We start from the raw sequence: 18948 nt of genomic DNA, 5'->3' as shown, positions 1-18948 counted from the left end.
CTATTCCACATGCAGCCCTCACACTCCCTATCACTCTGATGCTTTGAACACAACTGACAACACACAGGGAGGGCCCTTGGTCTTGCAACCTCACTCCATCTTTGTCTCCTTCTAAGTATCTATGCTGTGCAATCTTTACACTCACTCCTTCATTCTCACTCAACCTCCACTTGTCTCCATCATTGCAGGAAAAGAGAGCTCACAACAAAAGAGAGCGATCCAGGACAGGAGGAGGGACAGCCTCAATAGCTCACCTGACCCCCTGGGAGGAGGCCGTCCTGGAAATTATGGGCATTGAGGATGATTCGCGCATGGGGGACAGACAGATGGGTGTAACACAGCAAGCTGGTGACAGAAAAGTTTCCCATCTCTCTCTTTGACATTGCATGAGTCGCTGATAATGATTGTGAAGCTCTAACAGATGGACTTATGAGCATCTGCAAAAAGCTACGTGCATGTAGCCTTTGCATCACATCTCTGACTCTTTCCTTTACTCCCCCACAGGACTATCACAAGCATCCGTACCCACTAGCCAGGAAGAAGAGGCTGAGCAGCCAGACTCCTCAGAGGAAGCTGCAACCTCTGAGGGTGCAGCGTCAGCAGAATTCAGCGCACCCAGCACCAGCACAGACACTCACGCCTCGGTGGGACTTTCGGGACATAGAGTAGTGTTGTCACCTGGTGTATCACAGCTCACAAGTCAGCATCAGCAGATTGTGGAGACAGGGACAGCAGTGGAGAGTCCTAGTCGGAGGGCGCAGGACTCTGCCAGCTCGGCTCAGCAGCATGTTGGCCCTCTGCCTCTGGGTCCATCCATAAGATCAGAGGTGATGGAACTCCAGGCACAGATGCAGGAGTCTCTGGCAGGTTTTGTCTCTAGGGTCGCTGTCCGGGCCCGGTTGCTGGGGAAATCCTTCCCCACCTCAACTCGCTCCTAAAATCCCCTCCACACACACACAAAGTGGGAAAAATAAATCAAGAGTTAGGAATCAAGATGGCCACCGCCGGGGAAACCCTTCCCCACCTCAACTCACCCCCAAAATCCCCTCCACACACACACAAAGTGGGAAAAATAAATCAAGAGTTAGGAATCAAGATGGCCGCCACTCACCTCAGCTCAGAAGGATTAGGCCCGCCCACACACGCAATGAAACGCCCCCCATGACGCACCAATTGGTCAACCATCAGGTTAATCCCCTGTACGATTGGTCAACCATCACGTCACTCAACGCTAATGAGCGGAATGTTGCCGTTTTTTGAAACTTTTTTGTATACTGTCTGAACAATTTTTGTCTGACCAAAAAGTAAATATGCCTATTAGACTCCCCTAATGATAAGCTTTCTTTTGATATAACATATGTGTAGGTATGCTCTATAACTTTTGATTGTATAGCCGGACAGACAGACAGAAAGACAAACAGAAAGACCGACAGACAGAAAGACAAACAGAAAGACGGAAAGAAATTAATACTGAATGTACCCAACGAGGATCAACGACTGTTTAAATTAATATTGTCTGTACCCAACGAAGGTCAAAATTGTTTGACGCCTACAGAATGTTGGAAAACTGTACTTTTTGTTATGTAAGCTTTGGCAATATGGTTCCCTGTAAACTTTCATGCCAATAAAGCATTTGAATTGAATTGAATTGAATTGACAGACAGACCAACCGTTTTATATATAGATAATCAATCTGCCTTTATTTTCAGATCACAAGCAGAAGTAAAGAATCGCTATGGGAACGCATCAAAGGCTTGTTGGATGCATGGTCAGGATGGGTGGTGATGTTACTCATTGGACTTCTGGCAGGTACGATATCACAGTGCTTCTCAAAGTATATTGCTGTTCACATGCTCCGTGTGATCTCCTGGATTGGTTGCGATCGTCTGAGGGGGTCGGAGAGGAATTTGCCAGAGAAGTTTTTCCCTTATTGGTCCTGTCTTTTTTTCTTTTGCCTCTCTCAGGAGATTACATGGGTGGGGAAGTGTCCAGTCATGATACTGCAGCCATCATGAATGTGGAACAGGCTTGATGGACCAGTAGGTCTTTTCCTGCCTGTCATTTTTGTATGGTTCGTATGTTTAATTCACTGTGCTTTTATACTTTAGAGCAGCCGGTACAATTTACTTTTTGATTAACAGCAGAGCTGTAAAATGGGCCTGACCTCGACTGGTCCGCCCAACCTAGCTTTTCAGTACTTTTTGTGTTTGTATACATCAGGTGACACAAGTGAATGCAGCTGGAGATACCTGGGATGAAACAGATCTCCCAAAATTTGACCCTTACAGTGGCCAGGAGACTTGGGAAAATTACCCTCAGGTGCTAACATGTCATAGAATTATAGAAATTACAGAACAGATCAAGGCAATTCGGCCCATCGGGTCTGTTCTAGCTCTCAACTGGAGCTATCTAATTCCATTTTGCTGCCTTACCTCTGTATCCTTTTACATGCTTCCTTTTCTAATACGTATCCAATACTCTTTTAAATAATGTTTTATAGTCTCTGTTATAACAGGAGTTTTGTTAAATGCGTTCCGTGCTCCTGTAAACCTCTGTGTGGGCACATTTCTTCTCATTTTCTCCTTCAATCTTCCAATGATAATCCTGAGTTTGTGGCCCTTTGATTCACCAACCATTGGAAAACGAGCATTCATTATTTAACAAAATTCAACAAAACCTTTCATAATTTTGAAAACTTCGACTAGATTTCCTTTTAACCTTTTCTGATCGGGTGGAAAAAAGGCCCAGGTTTTGAGCCTTCAGCACTATGGCCTCTCGGTCCTTGTACCATTGTAAGAAAGAAAGAACAAACCTGCATTTATACAGCACCATATCATTCCCTCAGGATGTTCCAAATGTTCCTGTTTAGGGTATGCTTCTTTTCATTTATGCTTTTTCCCAAAATACACTACTTGTCTGCATTGAACTCCATTTGCCACCTATTTCCCCATTCTGCTGAACCAAGTCTCTGATGTTTTCCTGACAGTTTATCCTGCTCCCTGAATTACTAGCAACAGGGAATGTCAGTATCGTTTCTCTTCAGTTTGTGTCCAAGTTAATTGAAAACAAATTTTTCATGCATTTCCCGTAGCCCTAATGCATGCTCCAGCGACCTTAATCCAGAGAATTTTTGTAGAAGGCAGTCTTTGGTTATTTGTATTTTATACCTTTTTTTAATGAATAAAAGTACCTAATGGTTCTTATGTTTGTGTGATACTCCTCTTCATTCCTGTCCCTAGTGTATTTTTGAAAAATTCATTCTCAGGGATGTGGGTGTCGCTGGCAAGGCCAATATTTATTGCCCATCCCTAGTTACTCCTTGAACTACTGCAGTCCCTGTGGTGACGGTGCTCTCACAATGCTGATAGGGAGGGAGCTGCAGGATTTTGATCCAGTGACGATGAAGGAACAGCGATATATGTCCAAGTCAGGGTGTTGTGTGACTTGGGGGGGAACTTGGAGGTGGTGATGTTCTCATGACCTTGCAGCCCACATCCTTCCAGGCGGTGGAGGTCACGGGTTTGGGAGGTGCTGTTGAAGGAGCCTGAAGGCGAGTTGCTGCAGTGCATTTTGTAGATGCAGCCACAATGCGCCAGTGGTGGAGGTGTTTAAGGTGGTGGATGGGCTTCCCATCATTGCTGCACCATACTTGCAAAAACATTGGGGGATCTCTTGAGTATCAGACAGTTTCCCCTAAGGATGGGTCTCTCTCTCCATTATCAAAAGTGATCAAGGCAGATACCAAGCTGCTGTAACAATAAGCTAAAGGAGCGTGTTTGTCGTTGCGGGTTTTAACGTTGTGCTTTGTGCCTCGCCTTATTCAGGGACGCTGGCTGGAGTGATAGACCTGGCTGTCGACTGGATGACAGACCTGAAGGAAGGGGTCTGTCTGTCTGGATTCTGGTTCAGTCACGAACAGTGCTGTTGGACATCCAATGAGACGACCTTCGAGGACAGGGACAAGTGCCCTCAGTGGAAGACCTGGTCGGAGCTTTTGGCCAGCCAGTCGGAAGTAAGAAATCGCAGGACTCCATTTGACTCTTGGGCCAATACACCACAATACATGATGTCAGTTGCTGCTAACAGTTTCAAATGTAGTTGACTCTAGATAAATGCACAATCTGATCCAAACATAGAATTATAATACACCAATTCCCCTTGAATTATACTCCTGTTCCAGGCCTCTGTTCAGTGAAGTTTAACATTTTCAGCATTTCCGCGCAGTGTTTACATGCCAGGAACATTCTTCAGATGTAACTCACTAAAACATTGCAAAAAATTTGCAGTTTGCAACTTTGCTGAAAAATGCGAGAATGACAGAAGTTGATTCCTGCCCCAACCTCAGTTTTTAATTATTTTTTCAGGTCCTGCTGTGCTATAAACATTCCTCAACAAAGATCACTGGCAGGGAATCCCCTCCCAGGTCTCTGCCACTGCCAATCTATAAACAGCCATGAGGACATACGCAATACTAGACCCAGTTTAATAGAGTCATAGAGTTTTACAGCGCAGAAAGAGGCCCTTCGGCCCATCATGTCTGCGCCGTCCATCAATCCCTGTCCAGTCTAATCCCATTTTCCAGCATTTGGTCCATAGCCTTGTATGCAATGGCATTTCAAGTGCCCATCCAAATGCTTCTTGAATGTTGTGAGGGTTCCTGCCTCTACCACCCTTTCAGGCAGTGAGTTCCAGCTTCCAACCACCCTCTGGGTGAAAAAGTTCCTCCTCAAATCCCCTCTAAATCTCCTGCCCCTTACCCTGAATCTATGCCCCCTTGTTATTGACCCCCCTACTAAGGGGAAAAGTTCCTCTTTATCTACCCTATCTATGCCCCTCATCATTTTGTACACCTCAATCAGGTCCCCCCTCAGTCTCCTTTGCTCCAAGGAAAACAACCCCAGCCTGTTTAGTCTTTCTTCATAGCTGAGGCGCTCCATCCCAGGTAACATCCTGGTGAATCTTCTCTGCACCCTCTCCAAAGCAGTCACATCCTTCCTATAGTGAGGCGACCAGAACTGCACACAGTACTCCAGCTGTGGCCTCACCAGCGTTTTGTACAGCTCCATCATAACCTCCCTGCTCTTATATTCTATGCCTCTGCTAATGAAGGCAAGTATCCCATATGCCTTTTTAACCACCTTATCTACCTGTTCCGCTGCCTTCAGGGATCTATGTACATGTACACCAAGGTCCCTCTGACCCTCTGTACTTCCTAGGGTCCTACCACTCATTGTGTATTCCCTTGCCTTATTTGTCCGTCCAAAATGCATCACCTCGCACTTTTCCGGGTTAAATTCCATTTGCCACTTTTCCGCCCATCTGACCAACCCGTTAATATCGTCCTGTAGCCTGAGGCTTTCCTCCTCGCAATTTACCACCCCACCAATTTTCGTGTCATCCGCGAACTTACTGATCATACCCTTTACATTCTCATCCAAATCATTAATGTAGATCACAAACAGCAAGGGACCCAGCACCGATCCCTGAGGTACCCCACTGGACACAGGCTTCCAGTCACAAAAGCAACCTTCGACCATCACCCTCTGCCTCCTGCCACTCAGCCAGTTTAGGATCCAACGCGCCAAGGCCCCCTGGATCCCATGGGCTCTTACCTTCTTGACCAGTCTCCTATGCGGGACTTTGTCAAAAGCTTTACTGAAGTCCATGTAAACCACATCCACAGCATTTCCCTCATCCACACACCTAGTCACCCCCTCGAAAAATTCAATCAGATTGGTCAGACATGATTTACCCTTGACAAAGCCATGCTGACAATCCCCGATTAATCCTTGCCTCTCCAAGTGGAGACTAATTTTGTCCCTCAGAATTTTTTCCAATAATTTCCCTACCACAGATGTTAGGCTCACTGGCCTGTAATTCCCTGGTTTATCCCTGCTACCCTTCTTGAATAATGGTACTACGTTAGCTGTTCTCCAGTCCTCTGGTACATCCCCTGTGGCCAGAGAGGTTCTGAAAATTTGTGTCCGAGCCCCTGCAATCTCCTCCTTTGCCTCACACAACAGCCTGGGATACATCTCGTCCGGGCCTGGGGATTTATCCACTTTTTGGCCTGCTAAAACCGCTAGTACCTCCTCTCTCTCGATGCTAATATGTTCAAGTATGTCACAGTCCCCTTGCCCGACTTCTATGTCTACATCGTCTTTCTCCATAGTGAACACAGAGGCAAAAAATTCATTTAAAACCCCACCTACTTCATCTGGCTCTACACACAGCTTGCCACTTTGGTCCCTAATGGGCCCTACCCTTTCCCTGGTTATCCTCTTGCCCTTAATATACTTATAAAACATCTTAGGATTTTCCTTTATTTTGCTCGCCAGTGTTATTTCATGGCCCCTCCTCGCCCTCCTAATTTCCTTTTTAAGTATGCCCCTGCACCTTTTATACTCCTCTAGGGCTTCCTCCGTCTTTTGTCTTTTGTAACTGCCAAAAGCCCCCCTTTTTTTCCTAATGCATTTTTGTATATCCCTTGTCATCCAAGGTTCCCTTTGCTTGTTGGTCCCACCCTTGACCTTTACAGGAACATGTTGGTGTTGTACTCTCTCTATTTCCCTTCTGAAAGCCTCCCACTGTTTTGATGTGGATTTTCCTATAAGTAGCTGCTCCCAGTCCACTTTGGCCAGATCCTGCCTTATCTTATTAAAATCGGCCTTCCCCCAATTTAGAACCCTTATTTCCGGGCCGTCTTTGTCTTTTTCCATGACCACCTTAAATCTCACCGAATTATGGTCACTAGCGCCAAAATGCTCTCCTACAGACACTTCCACCACCTGCCCGGCTACATTCCCTAGAATTAGGTCCAGTACCGCCCCCTCTCTTGTAGGACTTTCTACATGTTGGCTCAAAAAGCTCTCCTGGATGCACTTTAAGAATTCTGCACCCTCTAAGCCTTTCACACTCTGACTATCCCAATTTATATTGGGGAAGTTGAAATCCCCCACTATTATTACCCTATTATTTTCATACTTTTCTGAGATTTGCCTACATATCTGTTCCTCTATCTCCCCCTGACTGTTTGGGGGCCTATAGTACACTCCCAGCAAAGTGCTTGCCCCCTTTTTGTTTTTAAGTTCTACCCATATGGCCTCATTAGAGGAACCCGCTAATATATCATCCCTCCTTACAGCAGTAATTGACTCCTTAATTAATATTGCAACACCCCCTCCCCTTTTACACCCCCCTCTGTCTCGCCTGAAGATTCTATACCCCGGAATATTCAGCTGCCAGTCCTGACCCTCCCTCAACCATGTCTCCGTGATAGCAACAATATCGTACTCCCATGTGTTCAACAACAACTTCAGGTCGTCCACCTTATTTGCAAGACTCCGTGCATTAAAATAAATGCCTTCCAGCCCTGCCATATTCCCTTTTGCCTTCACATCTTTGCTCTGCCTTCCCTGCTGACTTGTTTTTTCCTCCGTATTTGGCTGTACATCACCCCCTACTATAGCTCCACTCTGTATCCCATCCCCCTGCCGAGTTAGTTTAAACCCCCCCCAGCAGTGCTAGCAAACCTCCCCGCAAGGATATTGGTTCCCCTCTGGTTCAGGTGTAAACCGTCCGACTTGTACAAGTCCCACCTGTCCCAGAAGCAGACCCAGTGATCCAGGAAACTAAAGCCCGCCCTCCTGCACCATCCCTTTAGCCACGCATTCATCTGTTCTATCCTCCCATTCCTATACTCACTAGCACGTGGCACTGGGAGTAATCCAGAGATTACAACCTTTGAGGTCCTGCTCCTTAATCTTGCCCCTAGCTCCCTAAATTCTTGCTGCAGGACCTCATCCCTCTTTTTACCTATGTTGTTGGTACCAATGTGGACCACGACCACTGGCTGTTCACCCTCCCCCTCCAGAATGCCCTGCAGCCGCTCAGTGACATCCTTGACCCTGGCACCAGGGAGGCAACAAACCATCCTGGATTCACGTCTACGGCCACAGAAACGCCTATCTGTTCCCCTTACTATAGAATCCCCTACCACTATTGCTCTCCCACTCTTTTTCCCCCCTTCCTGGGCAGCAGGAGCACCCCCAGTGCCAGGAAGTTGGCTGCCGCTGCCTTCCCCTGGTGAGTCATCCCCCTCAACAGTATCCAAAGCGGTATACTTGTTTGAAAGGGGGATGTCCGCAGGGGTTCCCTGCACTACCTGCCTACCTTTGTTGCTCCGCCTGATGGTCACCCCCTGTGCTGCCCTACCCTGAGGCGTGAACAACTCGCTAAACGTGCTATCCACGAGCCTCTCAGCATCGCGCATGCTCCAAAATTCATCCACCCGCAGCTCGAGCGCCGCAATGCGGTCTACAAGTAGCTGCAGCTGGATGCATTTCCCGCACACATGGTCGTCAGGGACACTGGCAGCATCCCTGACTTCCCACATGGAGCAAGAGGAGCAGAACACGGGTCTGAGCTCTCCTGCCATGACTTACTCCTTTAATTAATTTAAAAATTTATTCAATACCCCAGTTACAGGTATACTCTAGGGCGCTTTATTTACCAACTATCCCCACTACACCACAGAAATTTAACACCACAGAATTTCAGCTTGTATTGAAAAAAGAGAAATACTCACCAACCAATCACCTACCTGCTCCCTGGTGACGTCACACACTGATTACTTTTTACCTCTCTCCCCGCTGCTGAGTTGGTAAGCCTCGCTGGTGCCTCTGGTTTTTATACCGGGCTCCTCACCACGCTGCTCCCTGCTCCGAGTGCTCTGGCCTCGCTGGTACCTCTGGTTTTTATACCGGGCTCCTCACCACGCTGCTCCCTGCTCTGAGTGCTCTGGCCTCGCTGGTGCCTCCGGTTTTTATACCGGGCTCCTCACCATGCTGCTCCCTGCTCCGAGTGCTCTGGCCTCGCTGGTGCCTCCGGTTTTTATACCGGGCTCCTCACCACGCTGCTCCCTGCTCCGAGTGCTCTGGCCTCGCTGGTGCCTCCGGTTTTTATACCGGGCTCCTCACCACGCTGCTCCCTGCTCCGAGTGCTCTGGCCTCGCTGGTGCCTCTGGTTTTTATACCGGGCTCCTCACCACGCTGCTCCCTGCTCCGAGTGCTCTGGCCTCGCTGGTACCTCTGGTTTTTATACCGGGCTCCTCACCACGCTGCTCCCTGCTCCGAGTGCTCTGGCCTCGCTGGTGCCTCCGGTTTTTATACCGGGCTCCTCACCATGCTGCTCCCTGCTCCGAGTGCTCTGGCCTCGCTGGTGCCTCCGGTTTTTATACCGGGCTCCTCACCACGCTGCTCCCTGCTCCGAGTGCTCTGGCCTCGCTGGTGCCTCCGGTTTTTATACCGGGCTCCTCACCACGCTGCTCCCTGCTCCGAGTGCTCTGGCCTCGCTGGTGCCTCCGGTTTTTATACCGGGCTCCTCACCACGCTGCTCCCTGCTCCGAGTGCTCTGGCCTCATTGGTGCCTCCGGTTTTTATACCGGGCTCCTCACCACGCTGCTCCCTGCTCCGAGTGCTCTGGCCTCGCTGGTGCCTCCGGTTTTTATACCGGGCTCCTCACCACGCTGCTCCCTGCTCCGAGTGCCCTCTGGACTTCTCACTCTCTGTGCTGAGAGAATAGCCACACAATATTTGAACGATGAAGTTCTGAAGGACCCGTCATTCAGTACGCAATCCTATCAGATTCATCACAGTCCAGTTTAACAGACCTCATAATTATCGATATGTTAACCGTCAGGCACAAATACTGGATCTTTACACACGAGCATGTACAGTATAATTTACTGCTGGACTATCAATAGACCCAGAGTACGGAAGGAAACTTTACCAAAGGATTTGGACTGGGCCTGCAGGCAATACATATTCCACCTGTCATTTGTGTTCTGCCCTCGGACAGGTCCTGACTCAAGTCTCACGCAGGAGATTCTTGAGCCGCTTACTAGGGAAGAGGAGCTGAGGTGATTTCCCGTTGCCTTCCTCACGGTTTTTATCTTTGGAGTACCCTTTCCTAGTTGGGCTGCAACCAAGGCTAAAGAGCCCTGCCCACCCTTTACAATGGGGAGGCATCCTCACCCATCAGATGTAAGTACCCCCACTGGATGCCAACCCAATATTCAGAGCTGGCGCTCCGTTCTCTGCTTTGGGACTGTCTGGAGTGGGGCTCGAACCCAACCCTTCTGACTCTGAGGTAGAGATACTAGCCCTGAGCCAGTGGTCATTCCGTCTGGACATGAGTACCCCGCTTGTTGGCAACCCAGTATTTAGAGACCGTATTCTAGTCTCCACTTGCAATCACCTATATCTGGAACAGTGTAGTTCATGTGTGTTGCAATAGCAATCTGTGTACCTGTGGGCTAATTCTTTGAATACATGATTTTTACCTTGGTTTAATGTCTCATCCAAAATACAGGACCTGCAACAGTGCAGCACTCCCTCACTACTGCACAGAAGTGTCAACCTGGATTATGTGCTACCACTGAGCCAAGCCGACACCTACACTACTGGGTCAAGATGTATTGGCGAATGAGGAGCCATTACTGATTTTTCCAGTACTCAGATAGCTATAGGCAGCCATATAGCTGTACATGTTTGCGTGTGGATCAGAAAATCACTGACGATATGCCCGCAATTTTCTGCTCCACACTTGTAGCAGGCCAGGTACCTTACCACGGGTAGGGACTTCTAAAATCTGCACTACATCCACTAAATGGCATACAACTGGTATCTGATATATGTCTGGGTCTGATGTAGACCAACTGATCGAGATTGATTGCTATGATTAGTCAAAAACTCCATTATCATTGTATCATGGGACTTCCAGGATGGTGTATGGACCTTGGTCTTTATCTGTCTAGCAAATCCTATGTTCCTGGATGACAACTTATGCCAGTCACAGCTTTTGCATGGTGTGTACTGTGTGTTGGAAACTGTAATATATAAATAAATACCGCTGTTTGTAATGTTTTCTTTTCCCAGGGTGCTAGTGCATACGTTCTGAACTATCTTCTCTATGTTCTTTGGGCCTTGACCTTTGCTTTCCTGGGAGTCTCGCTGGTCAAAGTGTTTGCACCCTATGCATGTGGCTCTGGAATTCCAGAGGTAGGTACCAGTCCAAAGAGATTAAAGCTGCATTCTGTATTTCACTGCAGCAACCCTTTACATGCTGCTGCTGCTTCCTCGATAACAAAAACTATCGCACAACAAATAAAGATAAGTGATTGATGAAACATTTTTCAGCTGCTTCATATATCTTCAGCACTGTTGAAGATATGAATGTAATGCTTTGTAACACACCCAATCTAAGGCCCAGGTCTGTTCAAGTGCTGCTCTGATACCGAGTACTGGGGCATTCATGATTATAGCTGAGGTAGGTTATCCTTTCATTTTTCATCCCTGACCTTTGAGGAAGCAACATGGTTCCTTTCAGGGCCTCACACGATGACCTGCTTGTGCTCAGGAACTCATCATGCAGGGAAATCATGCGACTGAACTCATTGCATAGAAATTACAACACAGTAACAGCCAGCTTGGCCTAACCAGTCCGTGTTAGTGTTTACCCTCAACACAAGCAGTATCCTAATCCCATGTGCCCACCCTGTTTCCGTCTCCCTTTATTCCCTTTTCCTACAAACACCAATGTAACCCATTCTTAAATGTTGTCTCTGCTTCAATTACTAACTCTGGTAGTGCATTCCACAGCCTCACCAACCCTCTGAGTAAATAAACTTTCTTCTACACTGTCCTAAATAATTTATATTTAATCTTGTATCTCTGCCCCTTCTTTCTAGACCCTTAATCGCTTGAAGCAGTGGCCCCGATAATTACAGGGAGGCGGGGAGGGTGCGGGTGAGGCTGAAAATGGCTGATCTTAACGGCAGGACCTCATTAATATTTTTTAGCTCTGTTTCCTGCCTGGAAAGTCTGGCTGGTGGGCGGGAGGGAGCACCAGTGGCAGGAGGACACAGCCAGCGACCCTTGAGGACGGTCCTCGGCAATCGGAAGGTTGGAAATGCCCGCGATCGGAGCTGGGGGAGTCTGGCGATCGGGGCTGGGGGAGTCTGGGGATCGGGGCTGGGGGAGTCTGGGGATCGGGGCTGGGGGAGTCTGGCGATCGGGGCTGGGGGAGTCTGGCGATCGGGGCTGGGGGAGTCTGGCGATCGGGGCTGGGGGAGTCTGGCGATCGGGGCTGGGGGAGTCTGGCGATCGGGGCTGGGGGAGTCTGGCGATCGGAGCTGGGGGAGTCTGGCGATCGGGGCTGGGGGAGTCTGGCGATCAGAGCTGGGGGAGTCTGGCGATCGGGGCTGGGGGAGTCTGGGGTTCGGGGCTGGGGGAGTCTGGGGTTCGGGGCTGGGGGAGTCTGGGGATCGGGGCTGGGGGAGTCTGGCGATCGGGGCTGGAGGAGTCTGGGGATCGGGGCTGGGGGAGTCTGGCGATCGGGGCTGGGGGAGTCTGGCGATCGGGGCTGGGGGAGTCTGGCGATCGGGGCTGGGGGAGTCTGGGGATTGGAGCTGGGGGAGTCTGGCGATCGGGGCTGGGGGAGTCTGGCGATCGGGGCTGGGGGAGTCTGGGGATCGGAGCTGGGGGAGTCTGGCGATCGGGGCTGGGGGAGTCTGGCGATCGGGGCTGGGGGAGTCTGGCGATCGGAGCTGGGGGAGTCTGGCGATCGGGGCTGGGGGAGTCTGGCGATCCGAGCTGGGGGAGTCTGGGGATCGGAGCTGGGGGAGTCTGGCGATCGGGGCTGGGGGAGTCTGGCGATCGGGGCTGGGGGAGGCTGGGGATCGGGGCTGGGGGAGTCTGGCGATCGGGGCTGGGGGAGTCTGGGGATCGGGGCTGGGGGAGTCTGGGGATCGGGGCTGGGGGAGTCTGGGGATCGGGGCTGGGGGAGTCTGGCGATCGGGGCTGGGGGAGTCTGGCGATCGGGGCTGGGGGAGTCTGGCGATCGGGGCTGGGGGAGTCTGGCGATCGGGGCTGGGGGAGTCTGGCGATCGGGGCTGGGGGAGTCTGGGGATTGGGGCTGGGTGAGGCTGAAGGCTTCGTTGAGGGGTCTGGGGGGAGCACTCCTATCCCATAAGGAATTCTGAAAGAGGCACTTATCTTGTGGAACCGGCAGCTACCAAATTTCTCAACCCCTGGGAAAGCCGTACATCAACAGTAGATGTTAAATTGGGCTCCCAATTGCACTGTGGGAGCGCTCCGCCTCACCACGGTGGGTTACACAGATGGCTTAAAAAAAGTGGCGGCCGCATACGTGGCGGTTTGGGGTTGTGATCCCCGTATTTCACTTTTTAACCCCCTCCAGGACCTGTTGTGGGGAGTTAATATTGAGGCCACTGTTTCTTTCGACTCTGTCCCAACCATTCATAATTTTAAACACGTGGAATCATTGAATCTTATAACACTGAAGGAGGCCATTCGGCCCATCGTGTCTGTGCCGTCTCGTTGAACGAGCTACTCAATTTGTCCCACTCCACTGCTCTTTCCCCATGGCCCTGCAAATTTTCTCCCCTTCAAGTCTATATCCAAATCCCTTTTGAAAGTTACTATTGAATCTGCTTCCATCACCCTTTCAGGCAGCGCATTCCAGATCATAATAACCTTTATCAGGTCACCCTGTAACCCCCTCTGTTGTAGTGCAAACAGACCCAATTTTACAAGTCTTCTACCATTGTGTGGAACAATAACAACAACAACTTGCATTTATATAGTGCCTTTAACATAGTAAAACGTCCCAAGATGCTTCACTGGCACGTAATGAGACAAAAATTTGACACCGAGCCATATAAAGGCGACATTAGGACAGGTGACCAAACGCTTGGTCAAAGAGGTTGGTTTTAACCAGTGTATTAAAGGAGGAGAGCGAGGCGACGAGGTTTGGAGAGTGAACTCCAGAGCTTAGGGCCTAGATGGTTGAAGGCACAGCCACCAATGGTGGGGTGAAGGAAGTGAGGGATGCACGAGAGGTCAGAGTTGGAGGAACGCAGAGTTCTCGGAGGGTTATAATGAACATGTCACTGATACATGAATACGATGCAATGTGCCACTGATGTGTCCATAAAATCAGTTCTTAATTGAAGTTAAACATTTTTCAGTTAGAAACAAATATTTGCTCAGAAAAAAAAGTACCTTTTAGATTTGACTTGTACTGTGTTTCAGTGAAGGATGTTAATGTCGTTGACACTATTTTATTTGACTTAAATCTTATTTTTTCAGATTAAGACCATCCTTAGTGGCTTCATTATCAGAGGCTATCTGGGCAAATGGACATTACTGATTAAAACAGTAACTCTGGTGTTAGCCGTATCTTCGGGCCTAAGCCTTGGGAAGGAAGGACCTCTGGTGCATGTGGCGTGTTGCTGTGGCAACCTCTTCTGCTGCTTGTTTTCTAAGTACAGTAAGAATGAAGGGAAGAGGAGAGAGGTAAGCAATAACTTCAACTTGTAGGAGAATATCTCCGGTAATATATAAAACAGAAACTGGATGAGTATCGGGTAGGAACTAGAGTGAGGGTTTTAACATCAAATACAGATGGAGATAACCTTATAACCTCAGCTCAGTTCCTAAACCTACAGGTAGTGGTAGAATGGTTCGAGATGTTGGAAATGCCATGACATGGAAGGCAACCAGGAGGAGGCCATTCGGCCCCTCGAGCATGTTCCGCCATTCAATCAGATCACAGCTGATCTGTATCTCAACTCCATTTACCTGTCATTGCTCCACATCCCTTGATATCCTCACCCAACAAAACTCTACCCGTCTCAGTCTTGAAACTGTCAATTGACCCCCAGTATCCACGGCCTTTTGGGGAAGAGAGTTTCCGCTGAAAAAAGAAATGGAAAAAGACAGACATTTGAAAAGTGGGCTCGCAGTGGTACCTGAATTCACTGTTGATTGCCGGAGGCGAGATAGTGGGAAGAAAGTGACGAAGGGGGAGGTTCCCATTGTGCATTTGTTTTGGTGGTGGAAGTTTTGGGGCGTTACATGACCTGACGTTTGTCTTCCGTCCAGGTGCTGTCAGCCGCTGCTGCCGCAGGTGTCTCAGTTGCGTTTGGTGCTCCTATTGGTGGCGTGCTTTTCAGCTTGGAAGAGGTAAAATATATTTCTACCCAGACCCGAGTTTTCCCCTATTATTAAATAGATTTCATTGCCATTATAGTCGGCTGGAAAAGCAAGAACAATAAAATATTGCAAACGTAAACTTTGAACTGACTTCCATGGGCATTGTCAATCTTGTTATTATTAGGCAAGTTTTTTCACAACTTTTTCTAAATACATATCACAAGTAGGCCAGAAAACACCACTGCTTCACAGAAAGACGATTCTATTTCTCACTGTGATGAAAGGTTCACTTCAACTCTTTCCTGCTCCATAATGGTACAATTCCCCATATAACAAAATATTAAGATGTAGGACAAAACTTGGTTGACAAAAAGTAGAATGACTGGTTTAAATACTAATAAAGATCAGCTCTGTAAGTCTTATGGAACTTTGTTTTATCTGTAGACACGATGGTTAATTTCTCGATAACTACAGTAAGCTCAGAATGAGCCTTAGCTCAGTGGCAGCATTGCTACCTCTGGCTCTGAAGGTTTTCAGTTCGAGGCCCGCTCCAGACAGTGGAGATGAGAGTTTCAGTCTCTGAATACGAGGTTGACATCTAGCGAGGTACTTGCGTCCAATCAAAGTCAAGTGTTCTCCCTTCCTCCCCGCCCCACCCCCTGTTGTAGCCCTGCTGAGTAGATGGCTGAACTCTGGCCTCCCAAGATTGACTTGACATCCAGCAGGGTCCTCACATTCACTGGGAGTGGATTGGTAACACCCCACCCCTCACCCCCCCGAGGAGCCACACATTCACTGGGAGTGGATTGGTAACACCGCCCCTCCCCCCCGGGTCCTCACATTCACTGGGAGTGGATTGGTAACACCGCCCCTCCCCCTGGGGTCCTCACATTCACCGGGAGTGGATTGGTAACACCGCCCCTCCCCCCCCGGGTCCTCACATTCACTGGGAGGGGATTGGTAACACCGCCCCTCCCGGGGTCCTCACATTCACTGGGAGTGGATTGGTAACACCGCCCCTCCCCGGGGGTCCTCACATTCACTGGGAGTGGATTGGAAACACCGCCCCTCCCAGGGTCCTCACATTCACTGGGAGTGGATTGGTAACACCGCCCCTCCCCCTGGGGTCCTCACATTCACCGGGAGTGGATTGGTAACACCGCCCCTCCGCCGGGGTCCTCACATTCACCGGGAGTGGATTGGTAACACCGCCCCTCCCCCACGGTCCTCACATTCACCGGGAGTGGATTGGTAACACCGCCCCCCCAAGGGTCCTCACAGTCACTGGGAGTGGATTGGTAACACCGCCCCTCCCCCGGGGTCGTCACATTCACTGGGAGGGGATTGGTAACACCGCCCCCCCCCCCAGGGTCCTCACATTCACCGGGAGGGGATTGGTAACACCGCCCCTCCCCCCAGGGTCCTCACATTCACCGGGAGTGGATTGGAAACACCGCCCCTCCCCCCAGGGTCCTCACATTCACCGGGAGTGGATTGGTAACACCGCCCCTCCCCCCGGGGTCCTCACATTCACGGGGAGTGGATTGGTAACACCGCCCCACCCCCGGGGTCCTCACATTCACTGGGAGTGGATTGGTAACACCGCCCCTCCCCCGGGGTCCTCACATTCACTGGGAGTGGATTGGTAACACTGCCCCCCCCCCCGCCCCCAGGGTCCTCACATTCACCGGGAGTGGATTGGTAACACCGCCCCTCCCCCCCCGGGTCCTCACATTCACTGGGAGTGGATTGGTAACACCGCCCCGCCCCTCCCCCAGGGTCCTCACATTCACCGGGAGTGGATTGGTAACACCGCCCCTCCCCCCGGGTCCTCACATTCACCGGGAGTGGATTGGTAACACCGCCCCTCCCCCCCCCGGGGTCCTCACATTCACTGGGAGTGGATTGGTAACACCGCCCCTCCCCCACCCAGGGTCCTCACATTCACTGGGAGTGGATTGGTAACACCGTCCCTCCCCCCGAGGGACCTCACGTTCACCGGGAGTGGATTGGTAACACTGCCCCTCCCCCCGGGTCCTCGCATTCACCGGGAGTGGATTGGTATCACCGCCCCTCCCCCCCCGGGGTCCTCACATTCACCGGGAGTGGATTGGTAACACCGCCCCTCCCCCAGGGCCTCACATTCACCGGGAGTGGATTGGTAACACCGCCCCTCCCCTCCCCCGGGGCCCTCACATTCACCGGGAGTGGATTGGTAACACTGCCCCTCCCCCGGGGTCCTCACATTCACTGGGAGGGGATTGGTAACACCGCCCCTCCCCCCGGGTCCTCACATTCACCGGGAGTGGATTGGTAACACCGCCCCTCCCCCTGGGGTCCTCACATTCACCGGGAGTGGATTGGTAACACCACCACCCCCCCCCCCCCCGAGGGTCCTCACATTCACCGGGAGTGGATTGGTAACACCGCCTCTCCCCCCGGGGTCCTCACATTCACGGGGAGTGAATTGGTAACACCGCCCCCCCCCCAGGGTCCTCACATTCACCGGGAGTGGATTGGTAACAGCCCCCCTCCCCCCCCCAGGGTGCTCACATTCACCGGGAGTGGATTCGTAACACCGCCCCTCCCCCAGGGTCCTCACTTTCACTGGGAGTGGATTGGTAACACCGTCCCTCCCCCCGAGGGACCTCACGTTCACCGGGAGTGGATTGGTAACACCACCCCTCCCCCCGGGGTCCTCACATTCACCGGGAGTGGATTGGTAACACCGCCCCTCCTCCGGGGTCCTCACATTCACCGGGAGTGGATTGGTAACACCGCCCCTCCCCCAGGGTCCTCACATTCACTGCGAGTGGATTGGTAACACCGCCCCTCCCCCCCCCGGGGTCCTCACATTCACCGGGAGTGGATTGGTAACATCGCCCCCCCCCCCCGGGGTCCTCACATTCACCGGGAGTGGATTGGTAACACCGCCCCTCCCCCCCCCTGGGGTCCTCACATTCACCGGGAGTGGATTGGTAACACCGCCCCTCCCCTGGGGTCCTCACATTCACCGGGAGTGGATTGGTAACACCGCCCCCCCCCCCGGGTCCTCACATTCACCGGGAGTGAATTGGTAACACCACCACCCCCCCCCCCCCCCGCGAGGGTCCTCACATTCACCGGGAGTGGATTGGTAACACCACCACCCCTCCCCCCCCCGAGGGTCCTCACATTCACCAGGAGTGGATTGGTAACACCGCCCCTCCCCCAGGGCCCTCACATTCACCGGGAGTGGATTGGTAACAGCGCCCCTCCCCCCGGGGTCCTCACATTCACCGGGAGTGGATTGGTAACACCGCCCCTCCCCCCGGGGTCCTCACATTCACCGGGAGTGGATTGGTAACAGCGCCCCTCCCCCCGGGGTCCTCACATTCACCGGGAGTGGATTGGTAACACCACCACCCCTCCCCCCCCCGAGGGTCCTCACATTCACCGGGAGTGGATTGGTAACAGCGCCCCTCCCCCCGGGGTCCTCACATTCACCGGGAGTGGATTGGTAACACCGCCCCTCCCCCAGGGCCCTCACATTCACCGGGAGTGGATTGGTAACACCGCCCCCCCCCCCGGGGTCCTCACATTCACGGGGAGTGGATTGGTAACACTCCCCCCCCCGGCCCCATCACATCTAGCCAGCCTATGACCAACCAGCTACAAACACTACTGTCCCCAAGTGCTTTACTGTTGAAAGGAATGGGAGTGTGAGAGGGCAGGAGGACTACATTCACTGTGAGCAGGGTGAGTTCAGCACCCATTCTTCTATTCAGCAGTGCAACCCTCTCCTCAGCCGGAGCCTGTGCTAAACAGAAACAGTCCTGTGTGTTTTTCACACAGAGTATGTTGTTTACATCGCTCCAAGTCAAACTGAACAAGGTGAGTTATTCCGCTGTATAGTGTTTTGTGCTAAATCTGCAGTCTGTCCTCGATCCAA

At 51.2% G+C, this 18948-nt stretch overlaps 1 protein-coding gene across 1 annotated transcript in view; it reads left to right on the top strand.

Annotated features, from left to right (window-relative positions):
• LOC147107382 (H(+)/Cl(-) exchange transporter 4) overlaps nucleotides 1-18948 on the top strand; it is a 109676-nt gene that overhangs the window by 58376 nt on the left and 32352 nt on the right. The window contains exons 3-7 of the mRNA XM_086006370.1: nucleotides 1710-1809; nucleotides 3825-4012; nucleotides 10938-11060; nucleotides 14172-14378; nucleotides 14967-15047. Of these exons, the coding sequence (XP_085862496.1) occupies nucleotides 1710-1809; nucleotides 3825-4012; nucleotides 10938-11060; nucleotides 14172-14378; nucleotides 14967-15047 (699 nt within the window). The remainder of the gene's footprint in view (nucleotides 1-1709; nucleotides 1810-3824; nucleotides 4013-10937; nucleotides 11061-14171; nucleotides 14379-14966; nucleotides 15048-18948) is intronic.

Source organism: Somniosus microcephalus, chromosome 14 (genome assembly GCF_052327205.1).
Source record: "Somniosus microcephalus isolate GS21.2 chromosome 14, FLI_Smic_1.0, whole genome shotgun sequence".
Classification (NCBI taxonomy): domain Eukaryota; kingdom Metazoa; phylum Chordata; class Chondrichthyes; order Squaliformes; family Somniosidae; genus Somniosus; species Somniosus microcephalus.
The sequence above is the reverse complement of the archived record's forward strand: the minus strand, read 5'-3'. Positions and strand labels throughout refer to the sequence as shown.